Raw genomic sequence first — 25,210 nt, 5'->3', positions numbered from 1 at the left:
TTCAGCTAAGGTATTCCTGATTTGATGGTCTGGCAGACCTGTTTATTTCTCTATCAATCATTGACGGACGCAGTTCTCTCTGATTCATATCAGTAGGGTAATAATGCCCCCTACAGAAGTAGGACACTAGGCAGAAAAAAGTCCTGGCTATGCCTATGGGCAGTCCCGGAGGGTACACCCTCTCTCTCTTCCTGCATAGGATGCCAGTTTTAATCTGCCTAGTCAGGAGTAAGGACCTAGTTCCTTGCTGGGATCTTTGGTCCTGGCATAGAAGTTATTTTTTTATGTCGTTTTTTTTTTCTTTTTTTTTTTTTTAACTAGTAATTTTTTCTCTGGATCGTTTTCCCTGTGAGCTCTTCTAGCAGTAATGCCAGGCTGGGCAACAGACTGGACCCCGATATCCAGTGGTCGCCCCAGTCTGGCCATCGAGCGCGTGCAGGCCTTAGCTCCGTGCTGGGTTGGCCGCGACATAGTCCCGCTGGACGGAGACTGGCCCCGCGAGTTAAACGGCTCGCCAGGACGCACACGACAGGGTCTAGGCTGATGTCGCAGCGTTCCTATTTGGCCGACAGCTCCCCTACTCTGGTGGCGTGGGGTCCTGTCATGAGATGGCGCCCGCCTGTGTTCCCGGTATGGGGGAGTAAACGTCTCCCCCCCCCCCCCCCCCCCCTGGCGGATTTTGGGGTGGACGCGGGCTCTCTCTCTGGGGTGGTCGGACCCTCACACTCCAGGGTTCTCGCTGTACTGTTGTGACCTCCCCCGGAGGCCGGTGGGAGAGCCTGATATCTGAATGATGCCGGCATCCCAGATATCTCCACTCAAAGTCCAGGACATCATATGACATCCTTGGCGGAAGTGGTTTAAAAAAAGTGTTTGTATAATTTATTATTCTAGACTTTTTTTTTTTTTTTTTTATTCTTTTTGAAGTGCTTTTGCGTTTAAAGAAAAAAGTGCAAGAAAATTGCATTATTTATTTGTTTGTACAAACTTTATTGCTATCACAATCCCTTGTGATGGCATGGCATTAAAAATAGCGGCGGCCATAACAGTGGAGCCCTGTGGGCGGTGACTTTGGCGGTGGCAGCCCCTCCTCATCCCCTGGTGCTGACTCCTGGATCTTTTCACTTCCCGATCGCTGCATGTGGAGTGCAGATTATCCTGGTGGTTGCAGGTGCCTGTTTCTGCTCGGTGGTGATTCTGGTGGGGTTCTCTCCCTCTCTGCTGAGGATCACTTGGTGCTTGTCCCTGGCGACCGGGTGGTGCTGCCAGCTCGGTGGGGGTTGTCCTTTGCAGTTTTTTACACTTTTTGTGGGGTCCCCTAGTGAGTCTTTGGAGTACATCTCCCCCACCTGATCACCTCTCCATCGATGCACTGAGGGCGGTCCTGGAGTCCTTTGTGCCCCCGGTGGAGGTGGTCGTCGGGTGACGGGCTAGTAAAAAGTGCCCCCTGCCTTATCTGTCTCATCAGATCCTGAAACTGATTTGGCCGCCGCTGACATGGGTCACCCTGCTGAGTCTGCAACCACGCACGAAAAGGCAGTGATGGAAGCACTGATTGTATCTGTGCGTGAGACTTTGAAGATGGAGGATGCAGCTATAACGGAGGAGCAGGTTCCCTTTGGCACTCCCAAGACATCCAGAGCGGCAAAGGTGTTTCCTCGCCTATTTTGACAGAATATTTTGACAACCAAAGCGTCCATGTGGGGTCCCCAAGCGCTTTACTACCTGTTACCCCTATGAGGAGTTCTTTCTTAAGACGTGGACAGTTCCACCGGTGGTGCAGAAGGTCAGAATGGAGTCCATTCGCATGGTGGTAGTATTCCTGCGTCAGGAGTTTCCTCGCCTCGCATCAAGGATGCTTACCTTCACATTACAATATGTGCCAGTCACCAGCGCTTCCTCTGCTTTGCTGTGGGAGAGAAGCATTATCAGTTTGTGGTGTAACCCTTTGGTCTTGTCTCTGCTCCTTGGGTTTTCACAAATGTGTTCGCCGCTGTGCTAGCTTTGCTACACCAACGGAGGATTGCAGTACTGGGATACTTGGACGATCTCCTTCTGCGAGCGGAGTCTCCTGCTCTGGTGGAAAACCTGGAGATCACAATGCAAACTCTGCGGGAGTTCGGCTGGATTCTGAATTTTCAGAAGTCTGCCCTGGTTCCGTCCACAAAACTGGACTATGTGGGCCTGACTCTGGACTCTACCTTAGCCAGAGTGCTCCTTCCTCTGGACAATCTCTAAAATTGCAGGCTGCAGTTCATCTCCTGCTGTCCAACAGATGGTCATCCCTCTAGGTGTACATGCGGGTGCTGGGCCTGATGGTGTCAACCTTCGAGGCAGATCCGTTTGTACAGTTCCATACGAGGTACCTGCAAAGGGAGATTCTGACCAAATGGGACAAGACTCCAGTCTCTGGACAATTGGATCCTGCAGGGGAACGAATGTCAGGGAACTAATGAGTCTAAGATATGTCCAGTGAGCATTCAATCAGACAATGCCACAGCCATGGCTTATGTCAATCACCAGGGGGGCACAAGAAGTGTCCTAGCGGCTCTGGAGGTAGCCGGCATTCTAAGGTGGGCAGAACGGTGCCCTCTCCTGCCGTATACATTCCTGGAGTGAAAAACTGGCAGGCAGATTACCTCCATGGGTAGGCGTTGGACCAAGGGAAGAGTGGTCCTTGCATCCGGAAGTATTTCATCATTTGTGTCTCTGGTTGGGCACCCCGAGGGGGATCTGACATCTCAGCTCAACAGAAAAGTGCAGAGGTTTGTGGCTTTAAGGGAGTCTCTGGCGGACGCCACAGACGTGGTGGTGGCCCCGTGGGGTCAGTATTGTCTGACTTACGCTTTCTCTCCTCTTAAGCTTCTGCCAAGACTTCCACACAGGATTGAGGCAGAAGAGATTCCAGTCATCTAAGTGGCTCCGGACTGGCCTTACTGGCCTTGGTACACCAATCTGGTGCAGCTGGTCCCCGACGTTACTTGAAAGCTTCCTCTCAGGGAGGATCTGCTGTCCCAAGGACCATTTTTTACATCCTGCTTTACAGTCGCTGGCTTTGACGGCTTGGCTGTTGAACGCCAGGTGCTGATGGATAGAGATTTATCTGAGTTGGTGATTCCTACACTGTTAAAAGCTAGGAAATGTACTTCTAGAAAGATTTACCATCGTACGTGGAAGACTTGCATTGCGTGGTGTGAGTCTCTTGGGGTAATCCTCGCTCCTTTTCAGTGGCTCAGATCTTGACCTTCCTTTAACGGGGGGGGGGTTTGAACAGAAATTTGCTTTGAGTACCATCAAGGGCCAGATGTCGGCTTTGGCGGTCTTTTTCCAACGACCTTTGGCCACACACTCCCTGGTGCGTATCTTTTTGCAGGGTGTCTGACATTTGGTTCCTCCAGTGTGGTCTCTGTTGCTGCCTTGGGACCTCAATTTGGTGCTTTCAGCCCTCCAGAAGCCTCTCTTTGAGAATCTTCAGTAGATTCCCCTGCTTACGCTGTCCCATAAGGTGGCCTTTTTTAGAGGTGCCTATCACCTCTGTGCACAGGGTGTCAGAACTGGTGGCGTTATCCTGTCGTTCACCTTACCTGGTGATTCCGAGATAAGGTGGTTCTTCGCACTTACCTGAGCCCAATCTTGATCCAGTGCTGTGCCCAGGAGCAGCGGCTCACTCCGCTCATGCTCTGTTTTCATTGGACGTTCAGGCAGCAGCTGGAGCCATTAGCTTCTGCTTCTGTCAGTCAAAGCCTTTGAGTAAAGAGCATGGGGCAGGGCTGAGCTGTGTGTCAATTGACACACACACACAGTTTGGTTTGAGGTCAAGCCCGCATGAGTGCCCCCATTGCAAGTGGCTTGCTATGGGAGCACTCAGCAGTGGGAAGGAGTCAGGAGCACTGACTGGGGACCCCAGGAATAGGATTGGGGCTGCTCTGTGCAAACCCATTGCACAGAGCACATATATAGAACGTATTTTTAAAATAAATTACATCTACAATCCTTTTCACTTGGTGTGAGTCTTGGGTCTTCCACACCAGGGATTTATCTGGGGACAAATCCGCTGGGTCTGAATCTACATTTTGCTGTGAACACTATCAAGAGTCAGACTTCTGTCCTTTCTCATTCTGTTTCAGAAGATATTTGTACAGTGTAAGCTGCCTGTTCTGTGAGTTGTTGGGATCAAAAACTTTTCTTTTTTTTTCCTTGTAGCCATCACCTCTGAAGTGTGTGTCTGAATTGGTGTGATTATTTGAAAGGAACCCTTTCTGGTTTTGCATAGGAACAAGATGGTGTTAAGGCTCAGAACTTTCTTCTTGTCAAAGGTAGTTTTTATCTTTTACTTCAGCCCAGGACATTGTTCTTCTGTCCCTTTGTCCAGCTTTAGTTCACGAAAGGAAATTTCCCTCCACAGTATGGTTGTGGTTGGTACGAATCAGCCAATACTTCTATCAAGAAGTCTGATTCCCATTTTTGTCATCCCAGATGGGTACCCCATTAAGGGTGCACCAACTTTTTCTTCCATACTCTCGTAGGTGTCTCCAGCAGATCATTATCCAAGCTTATGGTCTCTGGGATTGGTTCCACCCTTTCCTCTGACAGCTCACTCTCACTAGATCTGTGAGTGCTTTTGGTCTTTTCTGGAACAAGCAACTGATTCTGAGATCTGCAAAGCTGCCACCTTGTCTTCATATGATCTCTAGTTTCTACCAAGTGAATATTGCAGTCTCCCCTGATGCCAGCTGCTTCGGGCATAGGATCCTTCAGGGAGTCCCCATTTCTTAGTTGATTTCTTGGGCCTTGGCCCCCCCCCCCCCCCCGTTGTTCTACGTTTTGGAGGTCATGAAGGATAAAGACTACCTATTTCCCTTAATACAGGTCCCATACATCTGTATTTATGATCATGCTTTTAGTATTGCTTTGCTGGTAATGGGAGGGGTTATACTGGGCTGTCCTACAGCTTTTTTGTTTGCCAGTGTCTGGTCCTCCCTGTAGATGGCAGTATAGCCCAAGGGTTAAAGACTCCATAGATGCCAAAAAAGGATTTTATGGTGAATATGAATCCTAATTTTATTTTGTAACAAAATACTGTTTTATTCAGGCATTGTATATTATCTAAGCCTTTAGCTTTTTAAATACATTGGTTTATTGTTTGCTTTGTAGGTGGAAAGTAGACACAGATGTCCTGGCCCGTAACACCCGTATTATTGCTGAGGCTTTAACCCGTGTCATTTATAATCTAACTGACAAGGTATGCTGTTTTTAAACCTGTACTGGTTTATAGATTTTCCATGTGCATTATTTATCCATATTTAGTTCATTTATTTATTTTTTTACAGGGTGCCCCAGCTGACCTACAGATTTTCACACAGCAGATGGTAAAACTTTTAGGCACAACACATTTTCTGTCTTTCGCATAAAAGATTGATTGTCTATTCTTCCCTGAGCATAGTGTCATCGTCAGTATTGAAGGATAACAATTCATTGTTTATTTAAAGCCTAACTCCATGTTACAAAGTATTTCCTTCACTAAAAGATGGGCGTGCTGTATGAATTGTATGTAGCCTCATACAGTATACAGCACTGTGTTCTGTTAATGGGATGGGGACTTCATATCCCATTCTTGGAATAAAATCGAGTGAGGCTAAACACTGCTCAGCCGTTCATAGGAAGCTTGGTATAAATTATTGCAAAGCTTCCTCTGATTGGCTAATGATGTCACTATTTTCAGATGAATTTATGTATGCATTCTTAGGATACACCTCTTTCTGTGAATGGCTGTGCTCAGCCTGACTCGAAAGAAGACTTAACTTAAGCTGGACAGGTCCCTCGGAAGTCATGTCCCTGTTCCTGTCAAGAGGATACTTGCAGCAGGAGACTAATTTGTTCTGCCCACAGACAGCCCCAAGAGACACAGGGCCCTTCTCCACCATCCTTCACCTACAGAGCAGGGTCTGAGATAAACAATGTTGCATGGAACTCTCTACCATGTCCAGAAGCTGCTAGTTGGGAAGAACTAGCCTGCAGGAAATTGCCCTTTTGGAGGTCAGTGTGAATAATACTAGCACTCATGGCACTTTTCAACACAGGATGGGGATGGGGACATACCAGTAGCTAAACCAGAAGACCTGACCAACAAAGAATAAACAACTGTTCTGGAATTCTTTAATGCCGCTCCGGAGACATTTTTTTTACAGAGAGGAACCCCCACATAGATGAAAAGCAAAGCCTTTTTAGCCTTTTGGTGGGGAAACTGAGTAACCAGACCAATAACTACCTGATCAATAGGTGCAGAAACCTTAATCTACTTAGGGACTAGATCAGCAACAAGAGAGTAAGGGGCTAGGGTAGACCGAGAAGAAATGGGAGAGAAAGCGGTGCCTCTGAGGTTAATGTCATTTCACACCCAATATTCCCGCAGATGATGAGTGACCGGTAACTCCCTGTCTAAGGAAAAAGGTCTTGCAGGTGACCATGCTTTGGCTCCTTCCACCAAAGGCATAGCCTGTACAGCTGATGACCTTGCATACCCCACAGGAAGAGAATTTCCTTGAGGAAGAGGGTGGTGGCCAGGCAGGGACACAGTTTCAGAGGTCAAACTGACACAGGAAGAAGAGCAGGAGTCCATTGTTTGAGGGGACCCTGGGAGGCAGGGAATAGTCTGTTCATCTTTTCAGTGGCACAGGGGAGTAGAAGGGGAGCAGCTGAAGAGGAGTGCAAGAGGCAGGGAATTCACCAGTGAACAAGGGGCACACTCTGCACATGAGTCAAAAGGTTAACTACCCAAGGATCTGCAAGGATTATTGACTGTCTCCCTGCTTGAAAAAGAGGGGGGGTGCCTTCATGCTAAAGACCTCGACAAGGGCTTAGCAAGTTTCTTGCTTCCACCTTGCAAGCTGCCTATGAATCAGGCTTAAAAAGTCTTGGTGTGCCTACTCCATAAGTAAATGAAGGCGAAGGATGGTACTCAACTGACTTTTCTTTGAATTTCTTAGGCTGAGGCAGGTGTACGCTTTTGCCTCCCATGATATACTTGATGATAATGTTAAGGGTAGATTCCAAGACATGGGGTCCCTCAAAGACCAGATACAGCATCTGCATCCCAGCACCTTAACCAGAGTGCTGTGCATATGTATAGACCACCACTGAAAAGTAGGGCTTTTGCCCTCTTCACATGATCTTTCAGGAAGGGTTCCACTGCAGCACTTGAAAAGTCTCTTGAGAGATTTGAACCCATTCTGCCATACCATGACAAATTAAGGTCACAGCAGAGCATGCCAGAAAAAAAATGGGTGTTAAGGAGGGGTTCCAACTGCTGGTTAGTAGAATCCTTAAAGGTAAGCACACGACTACTGCCTTTATGGTTTTCCAGTTCAGGTGGGTCACTGCCCGATCCACAGTGGGTTTCCCCCACCATTTAACAAATTCCCTTTTCATAAGGGAACAGTTCCAACACCTGCTCGGGTGTGGTTCAGCATCCTTCGGGATGCTTCAATTCCACACAGAGGAGTCCTTAAATTACAGATCTAAGGAAAAGCTCTTCATCAAGTGGGCTCCGAAAACCCAGTGTTGGAGACCTCAAGTTGATTTTCCAAATGTAGACTAGTATGTACTGCATCAGGAAGGGGCAAAATGGTCTGTTGTACAACAGCGTTGTAGCCAGATTATCTGGTTCCTGAAAGGCATGTCATCCAAGAGAGACTGAGGCATCCCTGAACTTGAGCCAGAGATGGTCATTTAGACCTGTGGCCATTCCTCCCTGTCCTTTTCTAAGGCAGCAGGAATATAACCCATTAACTTGTTAGCGATATTTTCCCTCACTTCCTGTCCTGAGGAGAACCTTTCTGCCAGACAGGAAGCGAGTCTCTCCAACCAAACCTCTGGCAGTGGTAAAGTGTTGCAGGAGTTGTAATTCTTCTCCACACTATCCAAATAAAACAAAAAAAGGTTTGCCTATAAATGCAATTTAATCAAATTCTAGTTACTGTGAATTATGTTGCACTAGTATCCCTGTTTCCCCTGCTTCATTGAATATGTTGCATTGTTTGGGCTTTTACTTTTGCCTGTATATGAGGAGTATATGCCAGCATGTGCATCCCAAGTGCAAGATTGCTAGAAGAATAGGTAAAGCATGTTGTCACAATTCTGTATGCAACTGGCTATAAGATTATTGTTTGTGTTCAGTGGAGAGAGGAAAAACTCTACCTGCGTTGTTGTTATAGGTGTTTGTTTCCTTTGTAGATTTGTACAGTTGAGACAAGGCTCACACTTTAGTTTATGGATGGAGCTACAATAATTGCTTGTTTACATTCCGCAAAATATATACCGAGGTGTATTTTTAAAATCAAATATTGTATGCAGTGTAATTTGATTGAATTATGTCAATAGAAAGTTTTTTGCATTTTCCTTGCAGCAAGTCCAAAGGGAACAGCTAGATGCACTGATGCAGTGGTTGACCAGCCAGCCCCGGGCTGCACAGCTAGTAGATAAAGAGAACACTGTAATCAGCACTCTGGAGTATTATATGAGCCGATACTTGAAGGATGTGAAACTTCATCATGTGAAGGCTGACAAAAGGTAAGAAGTATGGATTTGTTTTGCTAATTAACTCCAATCTCTGCATGTCTTGGAATCTGTTTATATTTATGGTAAACCTGCCGTCACATAAAATATAATTATGGCATCCTTGTCTGAATCAAATCTAGCAACCCACTGCTCAAATTTCAGCAAGAATAGGCAGAAATTTTGAGCCATGTATAGCCCTGTTGACACCACCTGGCTCAATAAAAGTTGGTTTAAAAATGTCTGAGCTGGTTTGAAAATGATCCACTAGCAGATGTAGTCACTGTTCTAGCATTGGGACAGTCGCAGGTGCTGAGGCTGTCCGAATACAAAAGCCAGCAGGGCAGATTACTCTATCCATGCTGTTAAACTTGAATGGCGGAACCTGCTTATTTTTTCCTTTGTTCAGCCCGCTATGGCAAGCTTTGTTGAGATGGGCTGAGTGTAAGGCCCTGTTCACATATAGTGCGGTGACATGTTTTTTTACCGCACTGGTTAAACGCAGGTCACAACTGCTTTGTGTGTGTTCTTTTCACAGTCCGATGCACCCCGGAGTTGTTGTGCAATCGGCTGCAATAAAATGCGGGGGTTGGTACATTCATAACGTTACATCTTGAATATGGGTGTAACCTGGTATGAAAGGTGAACTTATCCTTTGAGTATCTTATAGCATGTACAGCGTATATTAAGTTTTTCATTCTTTTGTCGGCAGGGACCCTGAATTTGTGTTCTATGACCAGCTGAAGCAAACCATGAATGCATACCGGTAAACCTCTTGTTTAGAATTGAAGATTTGTCAAGGCCCTTTGGGGTCTTTTTATTTAGTATTCTTTATTTTCGAAAGGCAGAAAACATCAAGAAACAATACAATGTATACAGTCTAGAAATTATAACTGTGATACAGGTTATACTTTTTATAGTAAAAACCTAGCGAATTAAAGACATTCCAAGGATGGATTAAACAAAAGCGGCAGTGTAAATATGGCTAATAAGATGTCATGACAACGAAAACATCAGGGTGGGCCCCCTGATGCTGAATCATGATGGATCATACTGTTTCCTGGAGTTAGATTTTTTTTTTTTTATTTAATAGTGAAATGGGTGACAGTAAGTGTAGGGAGCTGCTACTGTGGATGGGGCAGGAGGCATAAGGAACTCTGTATTGAACGGAGAGAAAGATGGGATTGATCTTACAATGTGCCAGGTTAGGAAGGGAGGGTAGGGAGTCTACATAAGGCCTGGGGGTTGGGGAGAGAGAGTAGAAAGGAGGAGTGCCAGACAGGAGGGAGCCAGGAATCCCACTCGTAGTAGGGAAAAATTGGGGATAGTAGAGTTAAAGTTGGATGGGAAAGAGAAAGTAGAAAATATTGTTAGGCTGCCGATAGATGAGTCCACTTATTCCTTTTTTTTTTTTCTTTTTCTGTTTAACCAGTGGGTTGAATGGAAAAAAAAACAAAAAACAGACCCGATTGCCCCAGCCACACATTCGAGGTGGATTAGGGAAATCCTCCATGCTGTTTCTTTGTATTCTGACGGCAGAGAATCTTCCCTGCTGTCAGAATATACAGATCAGCGCTACAGTATGCAGTATAGATCAAGCAAAAACTTTGGATTGGTAGCTCAACTTATGATGTTCAACCACTGTGGCCATTCATGGACTGAAATTCTGCCAGTCCCAGCTGAAGCGGCTGAATTTTGATCCAAGTATGGCCAGCTTAAAGGAGTGGAAACCATACAAAACAAACAGGAGGACGAACAGACCTAGTGCATTCCTGAGACAAATAATGTATTGTATAAAAACACAGGAAGTAATATACTCACAAAATTGCAATAGTTAAAAGCGCATCACAAATCTCGGCATGCAAATGTATCAACATGTGCAGATACAACAGAAACTGAAGACCCCCCAAGGCTGACGCGTTTCGAGGAGTTCTCTTCTTCAGAGCCACACACAGACTACCAGCACCCTTCTTTTATACAGAGTAGAGTGACAAACCGTTTTAGATGTGGCGGGGTGGCTTTTGCCATCAACAACCCCTGGGCATAAGTAAAATTAAAATGTGTGGGAGAACAAAAAAAAAAGTTGTTTAAATCGTATATACAAGTATATGTATACACCTCCACATGCACATGTGCATCAACTAGAAATCATCCCTATATTATCAGTCACCATCCAGGCCATTTGATTCAGTACCTGAGTTACCTCAACTGACGCTTTCCTTCCAGTCCTGTAGGACATTAGGATGTGATCATCCCCCCACTTCAGATCTCCCCAGACTCAGGGCGCCAATGATCCACAATCGCTGCGCCCCACAAGCAGAGCAGTGCAAACTACTTCCTGTATTGTGTGGCTGGAACACACGTGGGCGCCACCTCGGAAGTGCGGCCGCACTCTGCGCTCCAGCCCTCCCTGAGACCGCAAACTCCGACTGAATCCGGTCATGTGATGCACTTCAGCTTGGAGCGCACCGTGGTAACTTCAGCTTGTATCATCACTGCCCCTTGTGGACGAGAAAATATATGACATTCTTATTTCTTTTATGAGTCTTCCACTATACCTATTAGGGAGCCTAACATGGAGGAGGGCAGATCTCAACAGGGGCCACTTGATTCATTAGTATTTATTTGGGGCATGATCACTCTGATGAATGGCTCTGACGAAGTTGATGACGAAACACGTTGGGCCTGACCACAAGGCTACTTTACACCGGCTTCCAAGTACTGCCTCCAGCCCTCTCCGCCAGTGGTGATCACAGGATGGCTAACGGTGAGAGACGCGGGCAGTTCGAGCCATGTTATCTTGATGCATTGCTTTGCTTACTATGTAAGTGCATATGGAGAAGGGGGGTTTTTGTGGATTAATAAAGTGTTTACAGACTACACTTTGAGCTGTCCTCTTTTCCTATGATCCATGGTCCGTATGCCTCTTTATCCATCTGGAGTGGACAGGATCAGCTTGACAAGGGATCGGGTCCAGTGTCTGATGATACAAGATCTATCGTCTTACATGTTTTTATTGGCAGTGAGGATTCCCACGAGGTGTGGTGACGGTCTTTTCAAGTTTGCCTCCAGCCATACACATCCTTCTCGATCGTTCAATAACCATAGTTTTTTCACTGGCTGCTATGCATTATATGGATTAGCGGACTGTAAAACTAGGACTGCCATTTATTCATTTGCAGCACTTTTTGATTATTTATATAGCGCCACTAATGTTAGATTTTTTATAAATGTCTAGCATATTTTAATTTGACACATGTATATATGTATACACATGATTTATTTAAACAACTTTTTATTTTTTTTGTTCTCCCACACACATATTTTGATGTTACTTATGCCCAGGGATTGTTGATGGCAGTAGCCACCTCGCCCATTGAGGGTGGGCTGGTAACACCCACATCTAAAACCGTTGTCACTCTGCGCTGTATAAAAGAAGGGTGCTGGTAGTCTTTTCGTGTGGCTCTGAAGGGGAACTCCTCGTAACGTGTCAGCCCAGGGGGGGTCTTCAGTTTCTGTTGTATCTGTACATGTTGATACATTTGGATGGAACATGCTGAGATCTGTGATGCGCTTAACTATTGCAATTTTGTGAGTATAATACTTACCGTGTTATACAAAAAATTATTTGTCTCAGGATAATGCATTAGGTCGGTGTGCCCGCTGTGTGTTTTTGTATGGTTGCGGTATTGTAGACTTCCCCAAGTCTTTGAGAGCAGAAAGACCGTTGTTATCCGCTTTCAAGCGCAATGAAGATCTAAGTATACCTACTTGGAGGGGCCATTTTCCTAAGCGCAGGAGGTTTTGTGTTTGTGACTGTTTTTTTAAGGCGGGAAAAGTAAGGTAATGTGCGGTGGGGAAGGCACCCATTCAGGATTAGTTAGGGTGGGACCTGAGATAAGTGGTTTGTATTTCTCAGTGATAGAGAAGTCTATAGTTCATAGTAGAACCATATGTCTCAGAACTTTGCAGTCCATTCCTTTATGGGAGCTAGTTAGGCCTTCCATTATTTGATAGGGTTCTTTTTATTTTTAATACCTATAATCTTTTTGGCGTTTGTATAGTTGATTTCAAAGCAAAGTCACAGACATGTAATGTTTATCAAATCCTTTAATGTCTGATTGGGATATGGGGTATTTGAAATGTTTATATAAATGTTTGCATAACCGAAAAATAAAGTAGTAACTGGTTATTATACATTTTTCAGGGTGAAGCCAGCAATTTTTGATCTTCTCTTAGCTCTGTGCATTGCAGCATACCTTGGCCTTTCATATTTTGCAGTTCAGGTATGGATACAACCTTATTCTGTGGTAGATGTCTATACTGTATATATATATATATATATATAGTGTGTGTGTGTGTGTGTGTGTGTGTGTGTGTGTGTGTATGTATGTATAATATATATATATATATATATGTGTGTACATACATACATACATACTCACTCCAACGGACATAGAACACCACACTCCTGCGCTTAGAGGTGGGCCCTCATGGAGGTATCACTCTAGGCTCTTGAACTTGTCTACCCAGGATAATCCGCCACCTTGCTGCCCTCTCATAACCTGGGGATGTCTGAATACACTGGAAACAAGAAATAGACAGAGGGCACAAGGGACTAGCGCATTTTCCATAATAAAAAAAACGTCTTTATTCATACTCAAACATAAGTTTGACAAAGGCACATAAACTCCAATGTTACAGCATCAAAATTATTGTATAACGGGTATGACCTTTTCAATACACCCGGCTAACTTGTTTCAAGGTCTTGCCTCTTCCTCAGAGCCACTGTATATGTGTGTTTTTATACCCTGAAGTCACTTTTAACCTCGTGCCATCCCACTCACTTTAGATTTACTGCGAGAGTGCGGCAGAGCTACTTGCCCTGGTTTGGCTGCGTGCATGCGCACCCCCCTGCTAGACCCATTCTGTGATTGGAACCAACACGAGTTTGTCAGCAGATTTCAGCCAATGATTTTGGCTGAAACCTGCTGATCGCCTGTGTCCAATCACAGCACAGAGTTCTGTGTTAACAAACTCTGTGTACAGACAGCGATCTGTCTGTTTCTTCTGCCTGAAATAAACTCTGATTTCAGGGAGAAAAAGCAGACCAGTCAGGTAGTAAAAGCAGCACACATTACACTTGTTAGGCATACAGTTAACCCCTTGAATGCATTTTGATATTAAGCCCTTTCCAGTCAGTGTCATTAGTACAATTTTTTATTTTTTTTTCATTACTAGTAGTGTTTGTACAAATCAGTATCTCAATCAAGATTAGAACTATACTAGTGTGTCCCCAAAAGCGCAGTTTTTACCAAAGCGCAGTACATTTTGGCCTTAATTTTATGAAGAAATAGAACTTAATTGGATATGCTTATATAACAGAAAATTAAATTTTCTTTAAATTTTTTGTATTTTTTGTTCATATAATAAAAAAAACAGTGGTGATCAGATACCGCCAAAAGAAAGCTCTGTTTGTGTGAAAAAATTATGTAAATTTAATTTGCATGACTGCGTAGTTGCTGGTTAAAGTAGCACAGTGGTAAATAGCAAAAAAAATGCCCTGTTTAAGAACAGGGTAAAACCTTCCGGAGGTCAGATGTTTGGAGTCTTAGATTTTAATTGTCATGCAAATCAGTGAGGCCACAGGCCAAGGGGACATGTTTCTCCTTAACATACACCAAACTTGCATACAGATATTAGACGCCGTGATGGAAAAAACTGAACATAGATTAAGATGAACAAACACTAACTGACAAAGCATAATGTGCTCAAAGTAAGATCAGCTAGCAGTATGAAATTCACTTTGGAAAACTACTCCAACTCTTGGAGAAATTATCACCTTGTGGGGGGTTGACTGGAAAAGGCGAGGATTACCTCTGCAAAATGAGGCAGTATATGGTAATGTAATAAGCTGTCATTTACAGTGCCTTGAAAAAGTATTCACACCCCTTGAAATTTTCCATATTTTGTCATGTTTAAACCAAAAACCTAAATGTATTTTATTAGGATTTTAAGTGATAGACCAATGCAAAGTAGCACATAATTGTGAAGTAGAAGGAAAATGATTTTCAATTTTTTTTTTACAAATGTGAAAACTGTGGTGTGCATTTGTATTCAGCCCCCTTTTACTCTGATAAACTCTGATAAACTGATATACTCGGATACTGTAACTAAAATCTAGTGGAACCAAGTGCCTTCAAAAGTCACCTTATTTAGTAAATAGAGTCCAGCTGAGTGTAATTTAATCTCAGTAGAAATATAGACATTCTGTGAAGCCCTCAGAGGTTTGTTAGAGAATTTTTGTTAAACCGCTTCATAAAGGCCAAGGTACACAAGATCGGTCAGTGATAAAGTTGTGGAGAAGTGGTTACGTTCTAAAAAAAAATATCCCAAGCTTTGAACATCTCATGGAGCACTGTTTAATCCATCATCTGCAAATAGAGTATGGCACAATTGCAAACCTACTAAGACATGGCCAGGCAAGGAGAGCATTAATGAGACAAGCAGCCAAGAAGGCCCATGGTAACTTTGGAGAAGCTGTGGAAATCCACAGCTCAGGTGGGGAAATCTGTCCACAGGACAACTTTTAGTCTTGCACTCAAAATCTGGCCTTTATCAAAGAGTGGTGAGGAAAAAAGCCATTGTTGAAAGAAAGCCTTAAGAAGTCCAGTTTGCAAAAAGCCATGTGGGGGACACGGCAAACCTGTGGAAGAAGGTGCTGTGGTCATCTTGGACCAAAATTGAAATTTTTGGCCTAAAAGCAAAACACTATGTGTGGCAGAAAACTAACAGTGCATCACCCTATACACACCATCCCCACTGTGAAACATGGTGGATGTGACTTTGGGTGTGGGGGGGGGGGGGGGCGTCCCGTGGAACCCAGCTTCCCTTGGAAAAGTTAGGAAACCCTTGACCAACAAAATGGGACAGCTACTTAATGGACTCTGAGAATGTGATTTGCATTACTTCAAATGGGACATTGTATGAACTTTGCCATATAGCCCGCTGTAGACCGTTGCCATGCTGTCTGCAATTCCTGATTAATCAAAGCATTGCTTGGATGTGGATGCCATGGTTACTTGAAACACCTATTGTTTCTTCTAGCAAGCCCTTGTAGGATGTGTTTATACTTGTAATAATGTGTTCCTTTGTATTCACTGTTGTAGGGTTCTCAATAATCTAGTCATCCAGGTGGTGTCCTCCTGTGTGGTATATATTCTGTGTGAGTTTGTTCAATAGTGTTCCAGATTTCGTACAAGCTATTGACAGCTAGTCTTGTATGTTATGCAGCTATAATATCTCATATCTATGTTCACACTGGAGGAAGTTGTATACTGACGGAAGCACTCAAGCACAGTGTGGGTGAGATCCATCCGTGTGACGGAATCCACCCACACTGTGCTTGAATGCTTCCGTCAGTATAACACTTCCCTTATGCCTCGTACACACGTACCGATCGTCGGCCGTCTTTTGTCCAGGGATGTCCTGTCTGCTGCACACAAATTTTGTCGGCCAACAACAGCCGACTGCAGAAGTGATGGTTAACTTTCCTTGTCTTTTTTTTCTTTTCGGAGCATGCCCAGTCTTGCAAATCTGCTGTCTGTCGGCCAAAATCTGTACTGACTGGCGAACAATCGGCCGTTCTGGTGTTGGCCAACAAAAATTTTAATGCCTGCACGACGGATTCTGTTCGGCCGAAAATGCGCCGTCGGCTGTCGGAAGCATCATACTAACAAGCCTACAGTCGGCTGATCGGTCGCCGGCCGAATATTTACGGCCGACAATCGGTACGTGTGTATGGGGCTTTAGTCTTGTACATAGATATCAGTTCTTATAGCCGCTTATATTTTAGCTTCAAATCTGCAATTGTTTATTGAACAAACTCACACAGAATATATACCCCACCAGGTCAGGTGCCTGAATACATTTTGTATGCAGATGAAATTGTATTCAGAAACCTAATTAACATATCTAAAGAACAACCAACACAAACTGTATACTACTTCCCCCTAGCAACTAATAGCTGATAGTGATTTAATTGGCTTGAGCTAATTAACTAGCCACCTGGACACTCAGAGGTCTCATTCCAGCAGACTTGCCGGCATCAAGCTCATGCAGTACAATACACAATATTACAAGTGTAAACACATCCCTTAGCAGACAATAGGTGAGTTAACTAGCACAATTAACAATGTGTTGAAGACATGTGTTTTGGGCTGATGATATTGTATATATATTATATATGAGTCTGACTGTGTGGAGCAGTCCCTATTGGTAATAGGCAGCTAAGCCCTAACAGGGACCACGGGCCTAGAATCCCAGAGTCTGTCTCTTGGGGAGACATGAACTTGAATCCAAAGTAACATTACTCCAATGGTTACCCCCCCCCCCCCCCCACAGCATACACCTCACAAACAGTAGTGTTCCTTTCAAAGACAGGGCCCATTGTCAGTAGGCAAGAGCAGGGTTCATACGGTCCTTGAAAACCTGGAAAAGTTTTGGAATTTGGAGATGACACTTTCCATGCCTGGAAAGGTCATGGAAACTTAGGATTCCACTAAGGTTTTGGAAAAGTCATGGAAATATATACTGGGGAGGAGCGGGGAGCGGATGCTTAAAGTGTAATTTATTATTTTATTCAGTAATGTTTAATAAATTATTGCCAGTGCCACATACTATTTGCCTTCCGGGTCCGCGGTATGCCCGTACGCTGTCACTGGCCAGCAGCAGCCGAGGAGATGATCGTGAACCAATCACTGGCAGCGGGGAGGGCCGGCCGCGGTTTGCCTGGATGTGACTGGCCAGCAGCAGCAATAACAGCCGGGAGATAACAAACCAATCACAGGCAGTGGAAGCATCACTGGAGGGCGGGCCGGCCGCATGAACGTGATGATGCGGAAGGGGGCGGTAACCGTTTCGGGCAAACTGCGGACCCGGAAGGACACCTACCCTGTGATGTCCGCACCCTCTGACCACCTCCTGTATCATGTCCGCACCCTCTGACCACCTCCTGTATCATGTCCGCACCCTCTGACCACCTCCTGTATCATGTCCGCACCCTCTGACCACCTCCTGTATCATGTCCGCACCCTCTGACCACCTCCTGTATCATGTCCGCACCCTCTGACCACCTCCTGTATCATGTCCACCCTCTGACCACCTCCTGTATCATGTCAGCACCCTCTGACCACCTCCTGTATCAGGTCCGCAGCCTCAGACCACCTCTTGGATCATGTCCGCAGCCTCAGACCACCTCCTGTATCATGTCCGCAGCTTCTGACCACCTCCTGTATCAGGTCCGCAGCCTCTGACCACCTCCTGTATCAGGTCCGCAGCCTCTGACCACCTCCTGTATCAGGTCCGCAGCCTCTGACCACCTCCTGTATCAGGTCCGCAGCCTCTGGCCACCTCCTGTATCATGTCCGCACCCTCTGACCACCTCCTGTATCATGTCCGCACCCTCTGACCACCTCCTGTATCATGTCCGCACCCTCTGACCACCTCCTGTATCATGTCCGCACCCTCTGACCACCTCCTGTATCATGTCCGCACCCTCTGACCACCTCCTGTATCATGTCCGCACCCTCTGACCACCTCCTGTATCAGGTCCGCAGCCTCTGACCACCTCCTGTATTAGGTCCGCACCCTCTGACCACCTCCTGTATTAGGTCCGCACCCTCTGACCACCTCCTGTATCAGGTCCGCACCCTCTGACCACCTCCTGTATCATGTCCGCACCCTCTGACCACCTCCTGTATCATGTCCGCACCCTCTGACCACCTCCTGTATCATGTCCGCACCCTCTGACCACCTCCTGTATCATGTCCGCACCCTCTGACCACCTCCTGTATCATGTCCGCACCCTCTGACCACCTCCTGTATCATGTCCGCACCCTCTGACCACCTCCTGTATCATGTCTGCAGTCTCTGACCACCTCCTGTATCATGTCTGCAGTCTCTGACCACCTCCTGTATCATGTCTGCAGTCTCTGACCACCTCCTGTATCATGTCTGCAGTCTCTGACCACCTCCTGTATCATGTCTGCAGTCTCTGACCACCTCCTGTATCATGTCTGCAGTCTCTGACCACCTCCTGTATCATGTCTGCAGTCTCTGACCACCTCCTGTATCATGTCTGCAGTCTCTGACCACCTCCTGTATCATGTCTGCAGTCTCGGACCACCTCCTGTATCATGTCTGCAGTCTCGGACCACCTCCTGTATCATGTCTGCAGTCTCGGACCACCTCCTGTATCATGTCTGCAGTCTCGGACCACCTCCTGTATCATGTCTGCAGTCTCTGACCACCTCCTGTATCATGTCTGCAGTCTCTGACCACCTCCTGTATCATGTCTGCAGTCTCGGACCACCTCCTGTATCATGTCTGCAGTCTCTGACCACCTCCTGTATCATGTCTGCAGTCTCTGACCACCTCCTGTATCATGTCCGCACCCTCTGACCACCTCCTGTATCATGTCCGCACCCTCTGACCACCTCCTGTATCATGTCCACCCTCTGACCACCTCCTGTATCATGTCAGCACTCTCTGACCACCTCCTGTATCATGTCCGCAGCCTCAGACCACCTCTTGGATCATGTCCGCAGCCTCAGACCACCTCTTGGATCATGTCCGCAGCCTCAGACCACCTCCTGTATCATGTCCGCAGCTTCTGACCACCTCCTGTATCATGTCCGCAGCCTCTGACCACCTCCTGTATCAGGTCCGCAGCCTCTGATCACCTCCTGTATCAGGTCCGCAGCCTCTGACCACCTCCTGTATCACGTCCGCACCCTCTGGCCACCTCCTGTATCATGTCTGCACCCTCTGACCACCTCCTGTATCATGTCCGCACCCTCTGACCACCTCCTGTATCATGTCCGCAGCCTCTGACCACCTCCTGTATCATGTCCGCAGCCTCTGACCACCTCCTGTATCAGGTCCGCAGCCTCTGACCACCTCCTGTATCAGGTCCGCAGCCTCTGACCACCTCCTGTATCAGGTCCGCACCCTCTGACCACCTCCTGTATCAGGTCCGCACCCTCTGACCACCTCCTGTATCATGTCCGCAGCCTCTGACCACCTCCTGTATCATGTCCGCACCCTCTGACCACCTCCTGTATCATGTCCGCAGTCTCTGACCACCTCCTGTATCATGTCTGCAGTCTCTGACCACCTCCTGTATCATGTCTGCAGTCTCTGACCACCTCCTGTATCATGTCTGCAGTCTCTGACCACCTCCTGTATCATGTCTGCAGTCTCTGACCACCTCCTGTATCATGTCTGCAGTCTCTGACCACCTCCTGTATCATGTCTGCAGTCTCTGACCACCTCCTGTATCATGTCTGCAGTCTCTGACCACCTCCTGTATCATGTCTGCAGTCTCTGACCACCTCCTGTATCATGTCTGCAGTCTCTGACCACCTCCTGTATCATGTCTGCAGTCTCTGACCACCTCCTGTATCATGTCCGCACCCTCTGACCACCTCCTGTATCATGTCCGCACCCTCTGACCACCTCCTGTATCATGTCCGCACCCTCTGACCACCTCCTGTATCATGTCCGCACCCTCTGACCACCTCCTGTATCATGTCTGCAGTCTCTGACTACCTCCTGTATCATGTCTGCAGTCTCTGACCACCTCCTGTATCATGTCTGCAGTCTCTGACCACCTCCTGTATCATGTCTGCAGTCTCTGACCACCTCCTGTATCATGTCTGCAGTCTCTGACCACCTCCTGTATCATGTCTGCAGTCTCGGACCACCTCCTGTATCATGTCTGCAGTCTCGGACCACCTCCTGTATCATGTCTGCAGTCTCGGACCACCTCCTGTATCATGTCTGCAGTCTCGGACCACCTCCTGTATCATGTCTGCAGTCTCGGACCACCTCCTGTATCATGTCTGCAGTCTCGGACCACCTCTTGTATCATGTCCGCAGCCTCTGACCTTCTCCTGTATCATGTCCGCTAAATGTACAGTGTGTGTTGTAAAACGTTTGACATTTCGAACATGGGAGAGGCAGCGCTGTCTGCACCAGTCTGCAGCTGTGTGCTTGACAGCTTCCAATCCGATCGCTGGCTTTTTCACCCGTGCGCCTGAAGTGACACCGGCTCCCAGCTGCGGCAGCGGTGCTTCCATCTCATCCTCTGTAAAACAAGGGACCATTTTGAGTCACGCTGTATCCAGAAACGAAACCCGAAACCCCTGCAGAAGTACTGTACACTACAAAGATTGTCATTTATTTTAGTAAAAATATGCTAGGTGTGACATAGATTTTCTTCTTATTTAAAATGTATACATAGACATTTCATGAAACATTAGGTCATGAATATTTACGTGAAGTCATGGAAAAGTCATGGAATTTTATTGGTGAAAATGTGTATGAACCCTGCAAGAGGCTAGCCTGCAGTCCCCTATAAAAGCCTCTGTCGCGAGTGAGTCTATCACAGTGGCAGCATCATGTTGTAGGGATGCTTTTCTTCAGCAGGGACAGGGAAGCTGGTCAGAGTTGATGGGAAAATGGATGGAGCCAAATACAGGGCAATCTTAGAAGAAAACCTGTTAGATTCTGCAAAAGACTTGAGACTGGAGCAGAGGTTCACCTTCCAGCAGAAGAATAGCCCTAAACATACAGCCAGAGCTACAATGGAATGGTTTATATCAAAGCATATTCATGTGTTAGAATGGCCCAATTGAAGTCCAGACCCTAATCCAAATAAGAATCGGTGGCAAGACTTGAAAATTGCCGTTCAGAAGCTCTTCATCCAATCTGACAGAGCATAAGCTATTTTGCAAAGAATGGGCAAAAATGTCACTCTCTAGATTTTCAAAGCTGGCAGACATACCCAAAAAGACTTTCAGATTTAATTGCAGCGAAAGGTGGTTCTACAAAGTATTAACTCAGGGGGGCTAAATACAAATGCACGCCACACTTTTCAGACATTTATTTGTAAACGATTTTGAAAACAATTTATCATTTTCCTTCCACTTAACAATTATGTGCCACTTTTGTGTTGGTCTATGACATAAAATCCCAAAAAAATACATTTACGTTTTTGGATGTAACATGAAAAAATGTGGAACGTTTCAAGGGGTATGAATACTTTTTCACGACGCTGTACAATGTTAGAGCTCATGACAAAGGATTTTTGGATAAAATATTAACCACATCCTATCTTTCCTTTATTTTACTTTACCTAACAGAAGTACAGCCAAAGCTAGTTTGGCTGAACTTCTCCTGTGGATCACAGGAGTGTAGTTCATTCTGCACTCCTGTGACCTGTTTTCAGCAGACAGCGTTCTGAAGCCAGCTGTCGGCTAACATCACAGAGCCGGTCCAGGCTCGGGCAAGATTTCAGCAATGAAGTCGGGATCCACTCACATGCTTGGATTGACATCCGGCTCAGCCTCTCAGCGAGCAGCTGAGAGCCTGAGCCGGCCGCTCCCGCCTTATCCACAGCCCAGCGCTGACAGTCAGCAGCTGTCTGCTCAGGGAGCTCTGAGAACCTAGCGATCGGTGGTGTTGGGGGACAGATGCAGCATCAGACTGATGCTGCATCCACCTAGGTAAGTATGATTCTTAAAAAAAAAAAAAAAAAAAACCCCCATACAGCTTTTAACTTTGCTTAGATGATAACCTAACAAGCTGCAGATATTCTGGCAGTACTGCACACAACAGAAGGTTGTTGTTTTCCAAGAGAAAAACCTTAGATTACATCTAGGGAATGTCTAAAAAAAAAAAAAAATGAACATACCATTAAAGGACTGGCCTACTTTCTCCACTCCATTTTGAGATGACCTTGAGTTAAAAGCTCCTAGAGTACGGATATATATATATATATATATATATATATATATATATATATATATATATATATATATATATATGCAGGCACTTGAGAGCACTTGCATTTGATTTTGTGATGCCGGTTTACCAAGATCAGCTGTACTTTAAGTAGATAACTAAATGAAAAACCATCTTTAGAAATTGTTAAACTATGGTTACACTAATCAAGTGTTTGTTTTTTTTTTCAGAACTTTGGAGTGCTTTACAAACTGGTCCAAAGAGTTGCTTGGAAGCCCAAACAAGTCTGAGAACACATTCCTAAGCTATGGTTAACTCTCTAAAATGCTGGTGGTCCAGATTTTTTTTTTTCTTAAGCACTGGAGTTTGAAGGTCAACATAAACTCTGTTGCATGGATATCAAGTGTATCATCACTCCTCTCTTTACTAAACTGCGTAGAACACAATGGATTATGCTCACTTAGACCTGGTGGCGCTGTGTTGCAGTTTACGTCCATGTGAAATGGACCAATCATTGCGGGTACTCAGGATGACTATAATGTGGTTTAAATATTTATACCAGGGAATCTCCCCACCATTTGCCTTTATTTTGGTTTTGTTTTAAATCATGCACTGACTTCCTCCCTGTTAATTCCTTGGTCATTAATGTTTAATTAAAACATGGATTGATGGATAATATTAAAAGATGAAATACAAAAATAGTAATGGTGTTGGTTTTGTAATGTTGATTTGACATAAAAAACTTGTGCATTACTTTTGTCACATCCCTCACTCATCCTACAAACCAGTGAAAGTGCCACTACTGGCAGATGAAGGACCTGCATTGGTTTGTGAGGTTGAGGGCTAGGTAAGCTCCACATCAAAAAAAGTAAAGTCCATTGGCATAGTGCACCTATGATAATGGCACTCAATTCATGCACAAACATTTTGTAATTAAAGAGGCCCTGTCATCAGATCTTGTCAAATGAAGACCTTGCAGCAGTGGAAGATAATAACCATTTGCATGTTTCCCCACTTCTAACGTGTTTTTTTTCTCATGTTGCGACCTGTAAATCTTTAGTAAGAATATGACAATTCCTTGAAAATGTTGATTATTTTCTGTGCCATCCATTGCTTTTGCCCCCTTAGCCAACATGCAGCTGTGCAGGCTACTCCTATGTGCCTACATAGCAACAAATATTTGGATTATTAGGGACGATCAGTTATTTTATTTTCTGCGTGCCCATTAAGTAATTCCATATTGTCATTAGAGTGGAGCAGGTATTAATTTTTCAGCACTCAGCAGTGTGTGAGCTATCAGCCTCTCTGACCTGTTAGGTAAAAGAGAGCTTGTTCTGGGAGCCTCAAACACAAATAGTGGGTAAAATAAGTATTGAACACGTCACCATTTTTCTAGGTAAATATATTTATAAATGTGCTGTTGACATGAAATTTCCACCACGTCGGTAACAACCTATGCAGCCCATATATACAATGAAACCAAAACAAATAAGTTAAGAAATTAGATTTTTTGTAAGAAAATGGAATGACTCTGGGAAAAAGTATTGAACACATGAAGAAAGGGAGGTGCAAAAAGTAATTTAAAGCCAAGACACCAGCTGAAACCTATCAGTAATTTGAAAGCAATCCTGCCCCTTTTCAGTGCAAGTTAATATCAGCTGGTTCAGTCTTAACTGATGGCCTATAAAAAGGTGTCTCCTTACTAAGTTGCCACACAAGAAACATCTCATGATGGGTAAAAGTGAAGAGCTCTTAAGACCTTTGCAACCTTTTTTGTTGCAAAAGATACTGATGGAATTGGTTACAGAAGGATTTCTAAACTTCTGAATGTTCCAGTGAGCGCTGTTGGGGCAATAATCCAGATGTGGAAAGAACATAATTTCACTATAAACTAGAAACGACCAGGTGCTCCTCGCAAGATTTCTGATTGAAAAGAATTAGCAGAAGAGTTGTTCATGAGCCAAGGAACATTTGTGGAGAGCTTCAGAAAGACCTGGAATTAGTAGGTACAGTTGTTTCAAAGAAAACGGTAAGTAATGCCCTCAGCCGCCATGGCCAATATGCACGCTCACCACGCAAGACTCCAATGCTGAAGAAAAAGCACGTTGAAGTTCGTTTAACAGCTCGCAGACCGCCCAACGTATAATATGTACTGCGGGGTGGCGGCGGATCCTACTTCTGAGCTTGTGGCGCACTGCCGGTGACCAGCTCCCGCTGTGATTGGACACAGCAGGAGCCAGTCAGCGGGTCCGGCGGACCCGATGTTCACCGGGACCCACTGATTATTACCGAGAGAGGCAGAACAGTGGCCTTCCTATGTAAACAAGGCAGATCGCTGTTCTGTGACAAGGGATGACAGAGATCCTTTTTCTGCTACGCAGGAACACTGATCTCCGTCTTTCCACAGTACTAGCACCCCACAAACAGCACTCCCTAGGGACACATTTAAACCTTTTGATTGCCACTGATGTTAACCCCTTCCCTGCCTATGTCATTATTAGTGACAGAATTGATGAAGAAATTAATTTTTATATATATATATATATATATATATATTTTTTTTTTTAATTGGGTGTGTTTTTATAGCAGAAAGTGTATGTAGTGTGTGTGTGTGTGTATGTATATGTATATGTATATATATATATATATATATATATATATATATATATATGTTTTTTTTTTTTTTTCAAAATTGTTGGTCTTTTGTTTATAGCCCAAAAACTAAAAACCACAGAGGTAATCGAATGCCACCAAAAGAAAGCTCTATTTGTGGGGAATAGAGGATATCTTTTTTGTTTCGGTACAGCGGCGCACGACTGCGCAATTGTCAGTTAAAGTAATGCACTTGTGG

The 25,210-nt window shown here is 45.0% G+C and overlaps 1 protein-coding gene across 1 annotated transcript in view; it reads left to right on the top strand.

The window, feature by feature from the left end:
• NCLN (nicalin) overlaps window positions 1-23,060 on the top strand; it is a 58,893-nt gene extending 35,833 nt beyond the window's left edge. Inside the window, exons 10-15 of the mRNA XM_082270590.1 lie at window positions 5,155-5,242; window positions 5,331-5,369; window positions 8,405-8,568; window positions 9,266-9,319; window positions 12,761-12,839; window positions 22,590-23,060. Coding sequence (XP_082126716.1) covers window positions 5,155-5,242; window positions 5,331-5,369; window positions 8,405-8,568; window positions 9,266-9,319; window positions 12,761-12,839; window positions 22,590-22,649 — 484 coding nt within the window. The 3' untranslated portion in view covers window positions 22,650-23,060. The remainder of the gene's footprint in view (window positions 1-5,154; window positions 5,243-5,330; window positions 5,370-8,404; window positions 8,569-9,265; window positions 9,320-12,760; window positions 12,840-22,589) is intronic.
• Window positions 23,061-25,210: the final 2,150 nt, after the last annotated feature.

The sequence above is a fragment of the Pelophylax lessonae genome (assembly GCF_965119305.1).
Source record: "Pelophylax lessonae genome assembly, chromosome: 1".
In the NCBI taxonomy this organism is placed as follows: Eukaryota; Metazoa; Chordata; class Amphibia; order Anura; family Ranidae; genus Pelophylax; species Pelophylax lessonae.
The sequence above is the reverse complement of the archived record's forward strand: the minus strand, read 5'-3'. Positions and strand labels throughout refer to the sequence as shown.